The 21,791-nt window shown below is 37.0% G+C and overlaps 1 protein-coding gene across 1 annotated transcript in view; it reads right to left on the bottom strand.

The window, feature by feature from the left end:
- The window catches only part of WWC1 (WW and C2 domain containing 1), a 110,681-nt gene that overhangs the window by 38,206 nt on the left and 50,684 nt on the right, over positions 1-21,791 (bottom strand). Inside the window, exons 2-4 of the mRNA XM_034406175.3 lie at positions 10,111-10,220; positions 2,031-2,234; positions 1,034-1,110 (exon numbers count right to left, since the gene is read on the bottom strand). Of these exons, the coding sequence (XP_034262066.2) occupies positions 1,034-1,110; positions 2,031-2,234; positions 10,111-10,220 (391 nt within the window). The remainder of the gene's footprint in view (positions 1-1,033; positions 1,111-2,030; positions 2,235-10,110; positions 10,221-21,791) is intronic.

The raw sequence follows: 21,791 nt of genomic DNA, 5'->3' as shown, positions 1-21,791 counted from the left end.
ACCTGTACTGATTAGTTGTTCACCTATGCAGGGATTTAAATAAAGTAAAACATTTCTATAGATTATTTTTAAACAGTTATATTGAAATATAATTAGCTTTGTTATATTTGTAAAAATGCACAGGCTAAAGAAGTGCAAAGTGACACCATACACTTTTTGTCACTGCCTTTATTCTACCTGTTGGTCAGAGCCACTTTTGCTTATGCAGAAAAACAAGGTACCCTATCTTGACATCTCCAGTTGAAAAGATGTATTGTGGTAGACTGCGGTATCTACCCATTTCACCTTAATATTCACATACACAGCTGGCATTCAAAATTCAACAGACAAGAACTGCATCAAAGGTCTGCTTTGTCAAAGCAATTCTAGCAAAGCACTCCTTAGAATCTTTGCACAGGCCTGTATGAAACTTTGTATTTAGTCAAGTTCCTTATCAGCGATCTTTGATCCTGATTAGTTGTACGGGCTGCTGACAGATCTGAAGTCAGAATTCCAGTCAGATATAAAAAAAGGTACTTGTTTTAATTCAAGCCAGGGTTTACCTATATCTCACTATGGAATGTAATGAGGAAGTTGAGGTTTCTGTGTTTCTCAATGTATGAATCCTACACAGCTTCAATAACTACAGCACTTAACCCCAACATGTGAATGCCACATAAATAATAGATTCAAAATAAAGTGAATCCTTATGACACTTCACTTAGAAGGAAACAACCAACAATAATTTGAATACATATTTTACAATGTAAAACATTTCTTTGAGGATATTGCACTCTTAACTTGCTTTCTTTTAATATGGTTATGGAAAACCTATATCCCTGATATTGCTTAGCCATATATTTCAGTATTGGTAATAGTGAAATATGCTGGGATTTGTAAATCACCAACGTTATAAAGCTCTGCTTCCTTAGTTATGTACAAATCTGCAAATGGAAGAATTATAATATACAGCAATTGAATATGCGGGGGGGTGGGGTGGGGTGGGTTCTAGAAGCATTTTAACTTAAAAAGAAATTAAAAATTATTTTCTTACCCTAGATTTTGTGGTAGCAATTTCAGCTTTAAGAATTTCTGGATCATATTTTGAGCTAGATGATGAACTGGAGGCTACTACAGTAAGAGGGGGAAATGGAAAAAAAAACAGCAAAAAATTAAGGAAATGAGAACAAATGCAAAACAAAACATATTTTTTAAAAAAATGTAAAAGCAATTAAACTGCCAGAAACCACATTTTTAGTTGGATAGCTTAAGCATTTCAAAATAGAAGAAATGGGAAGGAGCTTTACCAAAATTAAGCTGTTTCATTTATTTTCCCCTTTTAAACAAATTCTGAAGTTTCAGAGCTATTTAAAAAAAAAACCATACAGAGGTATTACATTTATTAGACCAGGTAATTAAAATAAAATCTGGAATAGTTTAAACCTTCCATTTTCCAAGTTATTTTCATTAGAATAGTAAAAACAAAAACATCTGCATAATATAGGCAAAAAAAAAAAAAGCGGGGGGCGGGAATACACAGGATGGTGTGACTATACAAAATACAGTGTCACAGTTAAGTCTTTGTATAGCGATCACAATTGGGAACATGGTTATTATAGTTAAGTGGTCACTAAATAAAATGCCAACTGTCCTTATGATCTCACTTCAGATTTCCTTTGCTTTTCAGATCTACAAAGGTCATAAATGTGGGTTGCAAAGTTACTTTTTCATCACCATTATAATTGTGAACAGTCACTGTATGAGGCAGTTGCTAAGTCAGGGCTACCTGTACATGAACAATGGAAGTGCAAGGAATGACACCTGCATATAGAATGTAGTCTGCAAAGATATAAATTAACTATTGGGGAAGAAATGCTTTTAGGTTGCATGAAGAATTTTTCCGAGATGTTTTAGAAAGGAGAAACAAAAAAATAACTGTTATTCCCCATTTCTGAAAACACCAAATCTAGTTATTAAAGCCAAAACTTGTTCCCAGAGGAAAAATAAATTACACATTCTTATATTCCTAAATTATAATTTAAGACACGTACAGCTGGTCTGAGACCCCAGTTTGTGTTCCCAGACATCATGAAGTTGCTTGTATTCCTGCTGGGCCAATTCAAGCCTCTGTTGCTTGACCTGGTAAACCTCCTTCTGCGCAGTTAAGGCTTCTTGGGCCAATATAAGGTAGTCCTTCAGCATGTGTTCCTGTTCCTGCCGCCACTGCACCCGAGGATCCTCTATCTGGGTAGTTTCTTTAAACAAGAATACAACAAGCTAGAGATAAATCTAACATAAACTACTATTTGGCCTATAATAGGACTTTATAATTTTTATTTGATACATATGGCATAAGGTCTGCTAAAGATGAAGTTTTGCTGTGTGTTCAAAGTACAAACCGGTTTGTCTCTTCTTTATTCCAGATCAGTCCAATCTAGTAGTTAAAATGACATCCTTTGTTATATATTTATATTGCTTAATGCAAGTATCCATGCAGAAAATGATAATAATTTTGGGCAAATGAACCAGCTTCCTATTACACGTGATCTGTATTTTATGTTAACTATGAATAATAAAGTTATACATGGACATCATATCAGACAAGACAGCAAGGCTAATCCAGTTCCTTCACAACTCTGTGGGAGTGAACAATGACAGCAAAAGAGCAGAAATACTCGTGCAGAAGCAGCATCTCTTAACTGACAGCCAGGCTGATGAATCAGTACCCATAAATCAGCCATTAATCAGGATTCAGGTGACAAGGAAAGCCATGGCTGTAAACCAACAACACATAAAATTTTCAAACCTTCAAAAGTTAAAGCATTATATGGCCACTGATCTGGATGACATGTACACCACACTATAGTAAGGGTTTTTTTAAAAAAAAAAACAAAAACAAAAACTAAACACGTTGGGCGATTATGGTCAGACACTTGGTTCACCTATTATAGTAAAGTTTGTTGGATAAACTATACACATGGATTTCTATATAGCTCTATATCAGTTTAAAAATCCCAAATGGCGGTATTAATGTAATATGCTAACTGAAACCAAACAAATCACATTATATCTCTGATCAAGTTAATTCTGTACTTATTTCCTTAAAATAGTGAAATACAGCAGCTTAATATTGAAACTGAATAAGAGTGCTTATAATCTGTTTCTTTTTTTCTTAAAAAAAATAAGACTCGTTTACTTACCTCTGATGATATTGGTCTATCTTCCAACAAATGGAAGAAACTGAAACATTAGTCACGGGCCTCTAGGCTACATGGCCTGGGGGCTGCATCATCATCATCATCATCATCATCATCATCATCATCATCATCATCATCATCATCATCATCATCATCATCATCATCTTTTAAATGCCAAAAAGGCAGCACAGATTGTGAAAGCCCAATCTTTTAATATATCAGAATTGAGAAAACTGCCAAATGAGGCATCCCATGGAACAGGGTCCCAACTTCCAGGCTATGGATCAGTCTATGGCTTGTTAGGAAACAGGCCGCACAGCTGGAGGTGGGCAGTGAGCAAGCAACCATCTGCCCCCAGTTTGTAGAAAAAATTGTCTTCCATGAAATCGAATTTATTCAATCTTTTATTTAACATGAATAGTTAAGAATAAGGGAAAATGAAATTGTGACGACTACAAAAAGAAGTTGCATTATCTCCTGAATCTCTATTACTTCTCATTTGAGATAGACAGAAATTCCAGTAGTTTTACTAGGAAAAGTATGTATGTGATGCATATAAGAAATTATTGAAATGGTGTATCATTCTGTTTAGTGAGCAAGTGGAGTGAATTAAATAGTGTACTACTAAAAAGTCTATGGGAGAAAATTTGTCTGAAAAGTTAGAAACATACATTTCTGCTCTAGGCCTGATGGCGAACCTATGGCATCCATGCCAAAGGTGGTACGCAGAGCCCTCTCTGTGGGCATGCACACCGTTGCCAGTGCTCTTCCGGGTTCCATCACGCGCATGCACACCATCCAGCTGCTCTCTTCTGGGTTCTGGTGCTCTAGCACTCTAGTTTCGGCACTTGGTGCCGAAAAGATTAGCCATCATTGCTCTAGGCTAATTATACGTGAGATGCCTAGCTAACACATAATAAATCATTAATTCTATTGGGCTCTAGGATAACAAAGTAATCTAATCTGCATAATTTAGGAGTTCCTTAATATTTAACAGAAAATTCTTGCACAAAGAAACCATTAAATGATTCAAACAAACAAGAGGATCTTCTTTCGGACTAAATGCTCTGTAATGAAAAAAGGCGTCTATCATAGTCCCAGGCCAGAGCATTTACTTTTTCAAATGCTTGGAGGTTGCTGATATGGTGACTATAAGGAAGAAGAGCCTATGTCAAGCTCTGTAAATGATGCGAAGATTCAGCATTCTATAATGTACTGCCTTTCCCATCATTTCTACATGAAGCTTGAGCTTTTACTTATGGTTAATTCTAATTCACTGCCTTTCAGTTTTATTAAAATAAATAATGCTCTATTATTGCTCAAAAATTACTGATAGCTTCTCTGTGAATTCTGAAAGTGTAGCACCAACATCTCTAGATGGTGCCAGTTTGCTAAAGGCTGAATTAGCTCTTTTCAGATAGGTCATGTTTTAGCCTTCAGAAGTGGGATTAACTGACTGAAAAACTATGAATCATACAGAGATACAGAAAATTAATTCGTTCCATCTAGTGATAATTCCAGCTCCTCAATCAGTTGTGGTAGTTTTCAAAGAATACATATTCTACCACATTGAAATTGGTTAAATGTTTATACATAACTAGTGTTAGTGTTAGTTAGTGCGGGATTGTATGCTATTACTAAATTATCATTAAATCTAAGATTACAGTACTTGTTTAGTTTATAGGTCCTTATAGTTGTGGCTGTCAAAGTTCCTCTACAGTCACATAATCAAAATTTGGGTGCTAGGCAACGGGCTTGCAATGACAATATCAGTTTCCCATTCTCATGTGACTGCTATTTGTGACTTTCCTTGCCTGTTTATGACAAACAAAGTCAGTGGGGATGCTAGTAGGAAGTCCCGAATGCCAATCATGTTACTGCAGGACGCTGCAACTGCGCAAAATTCATCTAATGACAGCAACTAGGACCTCTGAAATTGCCTTTGTAAGTCAGTACAGTCACATAGTTCTATGCCTCATAACCCCATTATGCAGTGACAGAGTTCCCAGTGTTAATTATTGTCAATAAGTGAGGACTACCTGTACTGTATAAGCATTCATTTTTGCTCCACTAGATTCTGCAAAAAAAAACATTCCATACCTAGCTGAATCAGGATAGACACAAGATATAAAAAAAATGTTTTCATTAAATGTACAAATATATATTTCAAAGAGTGCTGAGACAGATTCGATTCTTACAAACAAGTCCAATTTCATGTATTAAGGAAAATGCCAAGAGATAATAATTTTTGCTTCTTCTTAGGAGTTTGATGTTAATACCTTATTCTATTGCACCAAAGGGATTCTGAAGTCAATGCATTTTCTTTCTTCTCCCATTTTCTTTCTCTCACTCTTCTATTCCCTTTCCCCTTCCCTATTTTTTACTTTTATATTTTCTTTGTATGATATATTATAAACTAATAAAAACTGTTTAAAAATAACTTTTGCTTCTTCCCATATCCTTATAATTATTTATTTTATTATTTTATTTTATTAGATTTTTATACCGCTCTTCTCCTACTGGACTCAGGGCAGTGAACAGCCAAAAATAAAAACATCACATACAAAATTTAAAATTTTTAAAAGAATTAAACAAGTATTAGCCCAATAAAATTTAAAATACCCCAACTAAAACCAATTAACAATTAAAAATATCTAAGAGGGGGTCAAGCCAGCCCAGCTTGATGAAATAAAAAAGTTTTAAGGGCACGGCGAAAAGCACGGAGATCTGGGATCCTACGTATCTCCGGGGGCAGGTCGTTCCAAAGGACAGGTGTTGCCACAGAGAAGGCCCTCCCCCTGGGGGTCACCAGCTGACATTGTCTGGCCGACGGCACCCTGAGGAGTCCCTCTCTGTGGGAGCGTACTGGCCGATGGGAGGCTATCGGTGGCAGAAGGCGGTCCCGTAAGTACCCAGGCCCTAAGCCATGGAGCGCTTTAAAGGTGGTAACCAACACCTTGAAGCGCACCTGGAATCCCACCAGGACCCAATGCAGCTCGCGTAGGAGGGGTGTCACATGGGAGCGCCCCATAGCTTCCATAATCCCCCGCGCAGCTGCATTCTGCACCAGTTGGAGCCTCCAGGTGCTCCTCAAGGGGAGCCCCATGTAGAGAGCATTACAGTAGTCCAGGCGAGAAGTGACGAGTGCCTGAGTGACCATGCGTAAGGAGTCTCGATCCAGAAGGGGACGCAACTGGCGAATCAGGCGAACCTGGTAAAAAGCCCCCCTGGCCACGGCCATCGTATGCTCTTCTAAAGATAGCCATGCGTCCAGGAGGACACCTAAGTTGTGAGCCCTCTCCATGGGGGCCAGTAACTCGCCCCCTATAACCAGCGATAGCACCAGCTGACTATATCAGGATGCTGGAAGCCACAGCCACTTGGTCTTGGAAGGGCTGAGTCGAAGCCTGTTTCTCCCCATCCAGACCCGCACGGCCTCCAGGCACCGGGACATCATTTCAAGGGCATCATTGGGATAGCCTGGGGTGGAGATGTACAGCTGAGTGTCATCAGCATACTGATGGAACTACACCCCAAAACCACGGATGATCTCACCCAGCAGCTTCACATAAATGTTGAACAGGAGGGGTGAGAGGACCGACCCCTGTGGCACCCCACAAACAAGGCGCCTCGGGGTCGACCTCTGCCCTCCTGCCAACACCGACTGTGACCAGTCAGAGAGATAGGAGAGATAGGAGAACCATCGTAAAATGGTGACCCCACCCCCCAACCCCTCCGACCGGCGCAGCATGATACCATGGTCGATGGTATCAAAAGCCGCTGAGAGATCTAACAGGACTAGGATAGAGGAACAACCCCTATCCTGAGCCCTCCAGAGATCATCCACCAATGCGACCAATGCCGTTTCTGTGCTGTGCCCAGGCCTGAAGCTGGACTGGAGCAGATCTAGATAGACAGCTTCATCCAGGTACTGCGGAAGCTGTTGCGCCACCACACTCTCAACAACCTTCGCCACAAAGCGAAGGTTGGAGACTGGATGGTAGTTAGCCAAAACAGCCAGATCCAGAGAGGGTTTCTTGAGGAGGGGCCTCACCACCACCTCTTTCAAGGCGGAAGGCAAGACACCCTCACTCAGAGAAGCGTTAATAATCCCCTGGAGCCAGCCTCGCGTAACCTCCCGGGAGGCCAGCACCAACCAGGAGGGACACGGGTCCAATAAACATGTGGTCGCATTCAGCCATCCCAGAATCCTGTCCACGTCCTCGGGAGCCACAGGGTCGAACTTCTCCCAAATGGCATTCTCAAGACCTGCCTCCATCATCCCACCTGTACCTACCCAGTCAGAGACCAAGCCTTCCCGAATCTGAGTGATTTTATCATGCAGATACTGCACAAAATCCTCAGCCCGACCCTGCAAGGGATCCTCCCCCACTCCCAGATGGAGAAGGGAGTGGGTCACCCTAAACAGGGCAGCTGGGCGGTTATCTGCAGATGCGATAAGAGCGGAAAAATAATGAAGTTTTTTTAAAAAGTGCTTAATAAGAATATTCATTAATAGTTTAGTCAGAATATAATTATTCTAGATTCTTAGTTTTATTTTAAAAATAGGAGTTAAAAACCACTAGAATAATTAAAACTATTAGAAGTAATGAGATTTATACCCATAAAGCATTCTAGGACTTACATTTCGCATTTGTAATAGGTTATATCAGTTCATTTCAGGACAGTTGCTAATGATAAAACTTCCCTTGTAACATTTTTTATCTAACATTTATGTATTATCGGTAAAACAATATATTTTAACACTAACCTGTATTAGGAAAAAAAGGCAGCATTAATTTTTATTTTCACTGAAAACTATTAGTGGCTTCCTAATATGTGCTTGCCGTCTTGAGTTATTTGGAAAAATAATAATGGCAGGATATAAATAAACAAAAAAAAATCTTAAACAATCTGCCTCAGCTTTAACAAACATATACATAATGCAAGTAGCAAAAATTTACATAATAAATAGTTTTTCTTGGATATTATATCTATATAAATGCTGGAATCCTTTCCAAAATATAACGAATTGGATGGATAGATGGATGGATGAATGAATGAATGAATAAATAAATGAATGAGAATTGAATTAAAACAAATTTTTTTATTTATTTATTTATTTATTTATTTATTTATTTATTTATTTATTTATTTATATATATTGTCGCCTATTCACCCATGGCGACTCAAGGAGGCTTACAGAATATAAAAAATCACATTTAAAAAACAGTAAAACTCATAAAAAAATCAAATAAATTAATGTAATAATATCACTCCTGTTCACCACCTCCTGCCCCAGCGACAGCCGACTAAGGCATGAGTGACTGTGAGTAGGGATTGCCGGTCCAGGAAGGGCGTAACTGGTGCACAACTCGCAGTTGTGCAAAGGCCCTCCTGGCCATGACCATCACCTGCTCTTCGAGCAGGAGTTGTGAGTGCAGGAGAAACCCCAGATTATGCACAGGGTCTGTTTGGGGTAGTGCTAGCTCATCCAAGACCAAAGATGGCAATTCTCCCTGAGCCAACGAACCCCAAACCCAGAGCCACTCGGTCTTGCCAGGGTTTAATTTCAACCCATTGCTCCCCATCCAATCCCTAACAGCCTCCAGGCCCTGCGAGAGGGAGGACATGGCATCACTTAACTCACCATGGCTGAAACATACAGCTGAGTATCATCAGCATATTGGTGATACCTCAGTCCATGGTGATGGATGATCTCACCCAGCGGCTTCATATAAATGTTGAACAGGAGTGGAGAGAATACCGAACCCTGTGGCAAACTGCATAGCAGTGGGCGAGGGCTGGATCTCTCCCCTCCTATCAGCACTGAGAGCAGCCGCAGAGGAAGGAAGTGAACCAGAATAGCACAAGGCTTCACACTCCCATCACCCGAAGCTTCTCCAGGAGAATATCATGGTCAATAGTATTGAAAACTGCTGAGAGGTCAAATAGAGCAAGGATGGATGCACTACCCCCATCCTGCTCCCGCCAGAGATCATCCAAAAGTGCAACCAATGCTGTTTCTGTCCCAGATCCAGGCCTGAATTCTGACTCCTGAATTAGTACGTGTACAAAAGAAGTACATTTAGGAGTTTTGGTCATATGAGGATCCAATCCCAAAAAATTTATGAAGGAAAAATAAATAGGTTGGGACGAAGGAAAAGACTAAGGATGCAGCTACTAAAACCCTTAAGAGGTTAGACGTTTAAAGAACCAGAAACAATGAGTGATGTGATATATATGATTATAATGAAAGCTAGGATGGTTTACAAGCACAGAAGGATATGAATGACAGTGAATGGTGTTAACCTAAATTGAATTAAGTTTTCTTTTCTTTTTCTTATTCCATGAATTTAATTTCTTTGCCTCATTACTTCTTTTTTTTTCCTGTGCTCTGCATATCTTTTTTCCCCACTGGAAAAGAATTGCATGCTGGATTACTCGTGTGTGTGTGTGTGTGTGTGTGTGTGTGTGTGTGTGTGTAAAAATCAGTATTTAAAAACCAAAGCTACTCTAAGGCAGATCACACCACATGTCATAAAATATTTTAAAATTAAACCAGTTAACATTTAAATAAAATACTCCATCTAAGTAAATCTTTAATATCATTCCATAATTATTTTGACTTTTGCACAATGCAAATGTAGCTTCCAATAAAGAAGCTACATTTTATCAGACTTTTTAAAAACAGTAAAGACAACTATAGAAAAAACCCACATTTCAAAGGATAAATAACAACAACAAAGAAAAACTAATTTCTATCAGATTACAGATTACATCACTTTTAAAGTGAAGAACTTTGAAAAAAATATTTATCCCCTTCATGTTCTGAAACATCTATTCTTTATAATTTTCAATGAATGCTCAGCACTAATGAGTGCTATATATCAAAGCCACTTATGCATTAAATATAAAATCATGTTACACTTACTGGTGTTATGGTCAATGTAATAGTTTCCAACCTGAGGATCATAGGCCTCTTCCCATCCTAATGGCAATTCATCACATATGCAATCAGCAAAGGTAAGTGGTTTAGTATACCTGAAATAGAAAATGTATTATGCTTCACATGAAACCCAGGTTACAAGAAATAACAAACAAAATTAATTGCAGTGTTCCCCGGCTCATCATTAAAAAACAAACATGTAGTGAGTCTGTATGTCAACTCGCAAAGCATTCTTGATCTGCTCTCGAGTTGCCACTGTACACATCAAAGCTTATTTTTCATTTTTTAAAAATCTATGAATTTCCTCCTTTTACAGAAGATGGAATCTTATTTATTTCTAGATAATAGCTTGTGTTTGGTTTCCACTCGTCCTGTTTTTAGGGAAGGCTGTAGAGATGACAATAGACCTGCAGCTTCAAAGAGCCCCGGAGTAAATAGATTACAGATAGATATAGACTTGACTATAGCATTGGGATGGTACCGATCACTCTTGTCAATGGAAGGAACAGGTTGGGGGTATTGTATCCATTATGATTTTCTTGGATCTTTAGCGGTCTTCATTATCAACCATTGTAGTCTTCTGGATAGGCTCATGGATTTGGGAGTGCCAAACATGATTTTACAGTAATTCTTCTCTTTCCTCCATAGCCAGTTCCAGACAATGTTGTTAGGAAGCAAAAATCCAATTTTCAATTTCCAATAGACCTTGGGACTCAACTCTTTCCCCACTACCTATTTTGAAGCCACTAGAGTTCAATTATTTGTACTAGGTTGGGTATGACCAAAATGGTAATGATATTCAGGTGTATAACTTTGCCGTTTATTGTCTATGTGATGCCATCAAGTGCCTGAATACCTGAAGACTATGGCGTTCTGGGTGGAAAAGAAAAGGCTTTGACTTTTGACTCAAGACCAATTGGCTGTAGTAATCTGGGGTGACCATGGGAGAGGATGAGCTAAAAGAATGTCATAATGGCAGCTATAATTGAAACTCCACATATGATGCACACCAAGGGTGGGCTCTACTTACCTTTACTACCGGTTTGCATTGTGGCATGGTCTGTTTACAGAGCATATCAACCTTCCTCTCACCTAAGCTATGCAGATGTTAGACTTGATCTCCAAGCCAACTACACTTTATCCTCCTTCCTCTTCAATATCATTTTCTCCTCTGTTCTCCTTATTAAAACTCATCTGTTCTTTTTTCATTATGATTTACCACCATAGAGATAAATTCAAATCAACAGACGACTTATGAGAAAAATATTGATGCAACAGTTCCTAAATGAGTGGCCCATGGGGACACAGTCTTACTTTCATATTTCCCAAGACTATAGGTGGTCTCTATGGTTTTTTAAAATCAAAAATAGTACAAATAGTACAATAGTACAAATATAAAGTATATATTCTTAAAATATATACTTTATATTTATATTATTGAGTTACTGTTTGAATGGTGTGGTGGCCTAATGGTGAAGACTTTTGCCTCCTACACAAAAGGTTGAACGTTCAATCCTAGATAGTGGGAGATGTTTCTATCCTAGGGACCAAAGAAAAAGGATCTGCTGCAAACTCTGCATGGTGTCAGGAAAGGCATCCAGCCAGTAAATGCTCAGCTCCATCGCCCCAACTCTACTCCAAATTAAGGGTTTTCAGGGACATAAAAAGGGAGTTTATTGCTCAGCAAATAATTCATGGGAACAGGTTGTGATCCTAATAAAATACCAAAATTTGGCAAAAAGTATCTGTTTAGTTTTTTAAAATATTCTTCTTTTCCAGGAAGGATATCAATAACATGATTTTAAGTTACTTTATGAGATTTTGCCGTTATATTTATTTATATGGTTATGTCTTTCTTTACAATATAATTAAGCCTTTGATTTATCTTGATTGTTATATTGTATCTGTGGATTTTTGCATTTTTTCTGTGAGACATCTAACAGTTGAGGATTTTTTAAAAAAAATCTTAATTAAGATCATTGTTGTTAATCAAGATTTTAAAACTAAGCTTTATCTCTCATTTACATATAATAAAAACTGCAACACTTTCTTTAGATTCTGTTTACCTATGATGAAATGACTTGCATCAAACAACTCTTAACCATACCACCAAGACAGACTGCATTTCTGCAGCACCTTTCAATGACTCACTGCTTTCTCAGTTAAAAAATACTCAGAATCATGTTTCATTTAACCATTTCAGTCCTTCCCATCAAGTCACTGATCAATTTAGTCAGCACCAATTTCTTTTCCTTTATCTCCCTCTTCCCCCTTCTCCTCCACAATACATCACAAATCAAACAGTATAATTTTTCTTGGGGTATTTTTATTGCACTTTTCCCAATATGAAGCACAGACATGATAATTATTGCACTGTCACTTCCATGTGCACTTCACTTGCATTGTTTTCTTCCATGTAAAATTTATATAATGAATTATATATATGCCTGTGTGACATATACTTTACACTGCATACCATGAATAATTTAATAAATGAAATATTAACTTATTTATAAGCCATATAATCATGATTTTAAACAAACAGTTAAAAAAGACTCATATTTTTGATAAATGTGATTTTCAGAAGCAAAACTACAGCAGTTTTTACTATGACAAAAACACACAATCTATTTTATGTGCATATATTTAAAATTTAAAATGTACACATAATCCTTGCAAATGAGATTTTGTTCAGCTGAATATAAATATAAATACAGTCTAGCCAAAATAAATATGAAACAAGTGCATATTTTGTAAATTGTGATTTGAACAAAAATATGATTTTAAACATTTGTACCACATAGGAACTCTTACCAGGGATATGCAATTACAGTGATGAGAATATTCTCAGCCCAGATGTGGCTTGTTCAACTTTGGATTGATCAACCACTGTTACTTAAAAAAAAAAATCCTGCATACTGTAGTGTACAGCTGTAGTGTACAGCTATACCACCATATTGCTATTACACTACAGCTGTAGTGTCTACAGCTATACCACCATATTGCTATTTGGTTTAAGTAACAGAATCAGAAAATTAGAAAATATGTCATCTATTCCAATTGCCTGTTAATTCAAGTTCTATTTATAAAACACAACCAAATCTTGCATATTTTTCCCCAGGCTAAAAATCATGTATTAAACATATCATGAGATGCAAGGAAGTATAGCATTAACTCCTAGTAACCTTCTTCTAGATCTTTTCCAGAGAGTATTATGGCCTTTGGAATCATCAACATTCATATCTAGAAAAAGTGACAATAAAATCCCAGGAGAATATAAAGCTTGATCTATTCAACATATCTAGCTTTTTCATAGGCAAACAGACAATGCATCATTTGCCTCCAATTTTTATCCTAAGATAAAACAATACTGTAAAACAGTATTGTGTGATTAAAAAAGATAACACCAACAAAATATATGTTCACAGAGATCCTGATCAGGGGACAATCTTAGTAACTTCTCAAAGAACAGAGGATGGAATTACCAAAGTGGCACACAGTTATTGATTCTAAAAAAAAATGTTGAAAGATCCAGGAGTAATATAAGATGCAAATAGTGGAGTGTATGTTAGCACATCCTGGCAAATAGATGGGGAAGAAATGGAGGCAGTGACAGATTTTATTTTCCTGGGCTCCAAGTTGACTGCAGCCAAGAAATTAAAAGACGCTTACTCCTGGGGAGGAAAGCTATGGCAAATCTAGACAGCATACTAAAAAGCAGAGACATCACCCTGCCAACAAAAGTGCATATAGTCAAGGCTATGGTTTTCCCAGTTGCAATGTATGGCTGTGAAAGTTGGACCATAAGAAAGGCTGAGCACCAAAGAATTGAGGCCTTTTAATTATGGTGCTGGAGAAGACTCCTGCGAGTCCCTTGGACTGCAAGGCAAACAAACAAGTCAGCCCTAGAGGAGATTAACCCTGACTGCACTTTAGAAGGCCAGATCCTGAAGATGAAACTCAAATATTTTGGCCACCTAATGAGAAGGAAGGACTCACTGGAGAAGAACTTAATGCTGGGAAAGATTGAGGACAAAAGAAGAAGGGGACGACAGAGAATGAGGTGGCTGGATGGAGTCACTGAAGCAGTAGGCATGAACTTAAATGGACTCCAGAGGATGATAGAGGACAGGAAGGCCTGGAGAAACATTGTCCATGCGGTCGCAATGGGTTGGACACGACTTTGCAACTAACAACAACAGTTAGCACAAATGCTTTTGATCATCTAAGAACTGATACCATTGATTTACTGCTGTTTCCAATACCCAGGTGCTAAATTAAACTGTGAATTCTCTGAAAATTATAGTCATGTTTCCATCCATACTTCATAATTTAATACAGTGTTTCCCAAAAAATAAGGCCTACCCCTAAAATAAGACCTAGCCTGATTTTTTTAAGTGCGCGCCTGTTATAAACTTAACTCACATGTGCTGCGGGGGTTCCACAGTCCCAGAGTGTGCCGACCAAGGGACCGGCAGGCTGCAACTGATACTGTCAGTCCCCACATGCTTGCTGCCTCTTGTGAGCGCAATGGGGAACTGGGAGCCCAGCTGGGCTGATCACCCTGAAATTGTGTTTCCCCAAAAATAAGCCCTAGAGCTTATTTCCTGGGGCTAAGAGAGAATGACTGGCTCAAAGCTAACTGGCAGAATATGTTGATGCTAGTTTAATGTACAAAGCCAAAATGATTGAACATCTGATGGCTGCAACTATAGTTTACAAGGGAGGGGAGTTACAAGGTACGTAAGGTTTTATCACAGATGTAGACAAGACTGTACTTTGGGGCAGGTAAGGATCTCTTCATTATTAAATGTCTTCTTTAGAATATTCCCTCCAAATATAAAGAAGAATGCTATGTTGTCATTAGTTGTTACAGTTAGTTAGAAGCTATGAAGCAACAAAAAAGCGAATCATGTGAAAAACAGTCAAAGCCAACTTCTTTGAAATGCTATTTCAGCAAAGACTGAAATAAAACAATCTAAGAGTAAATATATATATATAAAATCTTAAATAAGGGAATGTAGTTCATTCTATACTTTTAACAAGTATTTCTACAAAATGATGCAAGATAGTTTAAAATATAGCTTTAAGATGAGGCTTATTATGCAGACAAGCAAGAGCTGCAATAGGTACACATTGCAACCAAATTATTTTAATTAACTATTGAATGAACCTTATATTCTGTTTCTACACAGCATATAATTCTTAATTTATGTGGGTATGTTTATGATATAGACATGTACATACAATACTTTCCCTTTGGTGAAATTCAGATCTTATATTAGAGATATGTGCAACAGGGAACTTGTTGAAACTCCCATCTCTTTTCTTCATCTGATTTGCCTAACTATAGCTTGGAACAAAGTCTAACCTGAGAAACTTGTCATGAGAGAATATGATTTATAGTCTATTTTAAAGACAAATGTAATCACTTCTGACCAGCCCTCAAAGTTCAAACCATTACGGCAGCCTCTCGATCATGTGATCATGATTTTCAACATTCCCTGGCCTCCCACAAGCAAAGTCAATAGGGAAGCTGGCAAGAAGTCAGAAACTATGGGCACATGAAGTTCTTGGTTAATAACCCGCACAATCCTCGCTTAATGACAGCAACGAGGATTGCCAGAACTGCTGTTGCTACATAGAGAATGTGATATCACACCACATCACTCAGCAACAGCAATTCCAGTCCCAATTGCTATAATTAACCAAGAACCACCTGTATGTGTAAATGAATAAAGTAACATTTTCTTATTGTTGCTTACTGATTGCAACTGTAGTTTAGTGTGTGGTGCAAATTCATTTGCACGATTTGTTTCTAAACCACAAGGGCAGATAAGTCAACAAATATGCTTTGGCTTGGACTGTTCTGTTTTTTAAAGCTGAGGCCCACTACAAAATTATATCTCAGTAAATCCTGGAAATCAGATGAAGCATCAATAGCTAGCTTGCTTTTCTTCTGCTACTATTATCTGATCGCTAAATCAAATTATTCTGCCCACTCCCCTATGATAAAGGGGATAGAGATGGGCAATCTTTTGGCTTAGAAGTTTTGCTACCTCAAGTTATATAGGAACGTTAATTTTAAAAAGATGGATTGCTCCATTATGACCATACATGGATCAAAGCGTAGTCTCAATAATCTATACACAAATAATCACTCTGATGGGTTACTTCAGTCCATTCTCCATATCTTTGAAGATATCAAGAAGCAGAATGCAATGTGGAATACTTAAATAGGACCATTTAATGCCATGTAATCCCTAAAGCACTGCTCTGACTGCTTGTGAGCTACTGCAAATATAATTACAGTATATTACTGTAGTTTCTAAACCATAAAGAGCTTATTACTCAAGTTCTTAAAAGATCATTATAAGACTTGTGCATTAAGATCAGCTGAAGAGGCCCTGCTGGTGGTCCTTGGGAGGGGGTTTGTCTCTTATTTGGTGGCCCAAAGTAGGGCTTAGTGCTCAATTTTAAGAGGCTTCCAAGGCACATTTGGCTGGTTTTTGCTCAGAAAAGAATGAGAGATATGTCCATTCATCCAAAAAATTGTAAATAACAATTATTTCAAGACCAGATTACTTTTGGATTTTTTTTTATTTTTCCTTTTCTGATTTTGCAAGATGAATTTTGGGAGCATGAGCTAACTATAGGCTGAAGTAGTATTTATCAATGGCTAATCTAGTGTATCCAAAGTTTTCAAAACCTTCTGCAAGTTTCTGTATGATGAGGTATATATTACTTTGTGCATTATGACCACTCCTTACAAGTAGTTTTTTTGTAGTTTTTGAATATGCTAATTTTAGATGTCTACATAAATCTTTATATCTCAACATGACATATTAAGAAATCACAAGCACTTGCTTCACAGCAGTATTAAGGGTTATCTTTCCTGGATGGTTTTATGAACTATCTTTTGCACAACACAAAAAAGTGAGTGTAGTTTCTTCATGGTTTGGCTTGAAATTCTGCTTAGGCAAAGTGGAATACAATGCTTTGATTTTTTTTTTTCTTGTACTCAGTTGCTAATGTTCAAAATACACTGCACATTGAAATAATCCTGTCCCTATGTTTGATTTAGTAATGTTGGCAGTGGCTAGATTTACACAATACACAAAGCCAAAACATGCAAAACAATTAGCACTGATCACAATACCCCAACTAATAGGGTTCAGCATATTGTATGAATATATTAAAAGTACTGGGGCAAAGGTTTTTAATTTGAGAAACTATAGAATTATTTGTAACAGTAAATTCAGTGCTGCAGTAACCATTGTAGGTTACATTTCATTTGAGAACATTTAAAATTTAAAATCAAGTAGTAGACACATTTTCCATTGCAGTGCATCCCCCATGGAAATCATGCTTCATGAGGTTCAGATTTTACCAATTTGCAGGCTTTTTGTAAGGTGGTAAAAATCTGGAACTACCCCCAAGCATTGAGCCTAAATAATAGGCAACCTTATTTTTTGGTGGTAATTGGTATCTGTTGGGTTTTATACCATGCAGCATGTTTGTTTTAATTAGTTTTAATCAATATATTACTATATTTATTATTAATCACCCACAGTATATGCCATATAAATCTATATTATAAAGAAACATCTATTAATAAATATAACTGTCCTCAAGTTCAGCATGGTTAAGCCACTTTTGGCAAGATGGACAGCTATATAAATTCGATACATAAGATTTAAAAAATCATGCCTCCTCAGCCATAAACATTGTAACACAGGCTACAACCAAAGGGTTCAACAGATTTTATCCCACAGTATAAATAGATCTCAACAGTTAGAGACATTGCATATATTAACCTGCTGGAAATTACCATTAGTAAGTAAGATCCTCTTTGCATAAAACTTGTGTCAAATAATAAATTGGATAGACAAAAGATATATTTGCATTTTCATTTGTTAAATATTAGTGTTACTGAGAGTTTAATATGGGTATAAATTATTAATGTTTTCAAATTCCATAACATATATTTAAATAATTACATCTGTGTATTATTCAAAACAAAACTTTGAATATCACAAATAGCAACTCTCTTTGCCATATTCCATTCAACAGCGTGTTATTGTATCAATTAGAATAAAACTTGCTTCTCTAAAATAAACCTCTGTAGTCATTAATGAAAAAGTTCCTCCAATTATTTAGTTATAATTTTAACAGAGTACTGATCATATTGATTAAAGCTTAGAATGCTATTAATACAAAAAAGTTTTTAAAAGTATTTTCAATTCAAATTAGAACACATAGTATTCCTTCGTAAATAGTTTTGTAAATACAAAGGTGTATAATCCTTGATTTCTATCGATATAATTTGTGCTAGATATGATGAAATGGATTGTTCCTTTTAGATGAATTGCAAATATTTCTTTAACGCTAAGTAAGTGAGAAGGATATAGGGTTAGTGTCCTAATGTCATGCTCATCTGTGTTATCACAGCCGTGGTGGCACAGTGATTAGAATGCAGTATTGCAGGCTAATTCTGCCGACTGCCAGCAATTTGATTCTCTCCAACTCAAGGTTGACTCAGTCTTTCATTTTTCCGAGATTGGTAAAATGAGGACCTACATGGATTGTGGGGGCAATATACTAACTCTGTAAACCACTTCGAGAAGGCTGTGAAGCACTATGAAGCGATATATATATATTGCTATTGATATACCATAATTTTTTTTTGAGAATAGATCAAAAACTCTTTAATGTTATATAATTTACATTTTCAAATTAGGAGTATTTTTCACACACTAAAATCTAATCTTGGCATTAAAAAAGTAAGAACATAAAGCACGCCTGTCAAACTGGTGGCCTGTGGGCCAGATGCATCACGGGCAGGCCACGCTCATCCTGGCTCCACAAACGAAAAAAAAATTGCAATAACTCATGTGATGCGATTGAATTTTACACCCATGACATAAAGGAATTAAAGGTAGCATAGATTTTATTATGCTTGGAGACAGTATTTGTGACTGCAGGTCATAATTCTCTGGATTCATATATCATAACAAACACTTTCTGAATTCAGACATCCAAGGCTAAAAATGTTAGCTTATCGAAAATCAATTTCTTTTTGATATCTTTCTGTTTCTACTTTCATAACATCCAGTTAACAAACCAAGAAGAAACAATTTCCTGTGATGTTCAAGTACAGGATTATGGTAATTTGCAACTCCGATTTGTAACTCCATAATGAATTCTGTTTAATGGTATCATTACTTTGAACTTAATTATAAAGTAACATAATCTGAATATCACACAAAGATCAGGTATTCTTGGTCTGTGCAGTCTTCATTATAAAAGCAAAAGCAAACAGCTTACATGCTTACACAAAACCTTCATTTACATTAAGTTTTATAGCTTGTTCTAGTTTTATAGCATATACATATAGTTTTATAGCTTGTTCTAGAGTAACATATACCAATAAATAGTTAACTGTAACTAACTGTAGTCCTAAACTCAGTTAGAGGTCAGTATGTTTATATGGCCATAAGTTTAAATTCATTCTATGTGGCTGGAGGGGGGTCTCAATGCTATTTTTATTCCCCAATCCTTCAGAAAGAAAAATGAGTTACAATCATCTTCATTGCTACCAACTTCCGAACTTGGCTTTGTCCTGCACAATATTGTGTAGAAAACACAATAATAGCATTATACTATTAAAATAATATAATCTTAAATAAAATATCCTTGCCTACCCTCATTCAGTGAAAAAATTAGGGGGAAATCCCTCTAATATCCCGCATCCGATATCCCATTTTTTCACTACACCTTATATGACTTTGCATGGTTGCTTGCTGTTCGCCCAAAGGGAAAAACTCTCTTTTAGACATTTTTCTGTGGAACTATCATTCCTGCTGTACTTAAATGCCCGCTGAAGGTACTAAAGGATTAGGTTTATTGTTAGCACTAAAGGTGAAATAAAACCATCACAGATTATTTGTATCAGACACTTCATCTGTGAGGCTTCATACCTCATTCCTGGAACACGAACTGTGTATTTATCTCTAGGTCTCTTCCAGTCCAGGCACTGGAGCAGTTAGAAATGAAATGCTTCAGCCCCCGTGGTTGAACAGGACTACTAAAGTCACAGATTACTGTAATACCAGAGGAAGGTTACTGGCTGCAATAAAGGAGATTTGTTACATGGTAGTTAACCTTCACACATGCTTAACAACTGATTCTTTTCTTTTCTTGAATACAAGAAAGAAAGTCCCACCAGCACTAGTAGATACTGTAGATATATTTTTGTATTTGTTAGCAGCTATGAATTCTCTGAAGAACTGGTAAAATACTTAGTCCCCCAAACGAGGTAGAAAAGTCATTGAATTCTTTAACTTGGTATTACATGCACACTGAGCTTCATGTTTGAAATAAATAAAAGCCTTATTTGTCCATTGTTAAGTCATTTGATTTAACATTTATGGGAGGGATGAACACATTCAGTATCCTGCCACACGATTATATTTCTCTCCCTATTTCTCTATAAAGTAAAAGGTAAAGGTTCCCCTCGCAAATATGTGCTAGTCATTCCCGACTCTAGGGGTTGGTGCTCATCTCTGTTTCAAAGCTGAAGAGCCAGCACTGTCCAAAGACGTCTCCGTGGTCATGTGGCCGGCATGACTAAATGCCAAAGGCACACGGAATACTGTTACCTTCCCACCAAAGGTGGTCCCTATTTTTCTATTTGAATTTCTTTTTTAACATACTTTCAAACTGCTAGGTTGGCAGAAGCTGGGACAAGTAATGGGAGCTCACCCCGTTACTTGGCACTAGGGATTCGAACCACTGAACTGCCGACCTTTCGATCGACAAGCTCAGCATCTTAGCCACTGAGCATCACCATATTTCTCTATAGATATGTCTTTAATAAGTGAAGGGCCAGCTGAATGTTGCAAAAGAACGCAAAATGAGGCTAAATTGACAATTCAATCCTAAAAAATCTCTGTCAGGGAATTTACTTACCTTGAATTTCTAAGTTCAAATGAATGGCATGCTACAGTACTGAAAGTACCTGCTGATGCTTTGAGAAAAAATTTACATATTATGTGAGAAGTCCTGGGGAATGAATGAAGATACAGAAAAGGGGGAATCAGTGACCTTCCGATCATTAAAAGATTACTCTGTAAGCCCTGTGAAAAAAATATGACTACCAGAAATCAGTACTCATTTATCAAGAACAAATCTTGCCTGCCAAGCCATATTCCATTTTTTGTTGCAGTAACTGATATAAAAAACTGCAAGGATACTGTACTGTAGGTATTCTAATTTCAGCAAAGCATTGGATAAAATATTCCATCATTTTCTGATAAGAAAGCTTGTGAGGGTGGGTTGTTGTGCATGCCAATTAAGTGAATACATAACTAGTTTAAAAACTGTTTGTACATAGTATTCATTACTGGTTTCTTAACAAACATTAGAAAAGTTTTGAGTGAGTTGCCACAAGGATTATTCCTGGACATTCTACTTTTTCATATTTTTATTAATGATTTGGAAGAAGTTAAAAGGAAATGAAAAATCCATATTTGCAAAAGAAAATTGGTCTGTATAACTAATATCCTGTTTTCCCCAAAATAAGGCATCCCCTGATAATAAGCCCAATCAGGCTTTTGAGTGCATGGCAATAAGGCCAAGCACTTATTTCAGGGTTCAAAAAAATA

This window comes from Pantherophis guttatus, chromosome 2 (assembly GCF_059756535.1).
Source record: "Pantherophis guttatus breed Tessera chromosome 2, ASM5975653v1, whole genome shotgun sequence".
Taxonomy (NCBI): domain Eukaryota; kingdom Metazoa; phylum Chordata; class Lepidosauria; order Squamata; family Colubridae; genus Pantherophis; species Pantherophis guttatus.
Note: the sequence above shows the minus strand (reverse complement) of the source record. Positions and strands in the feature narration are given on the sequence as shown.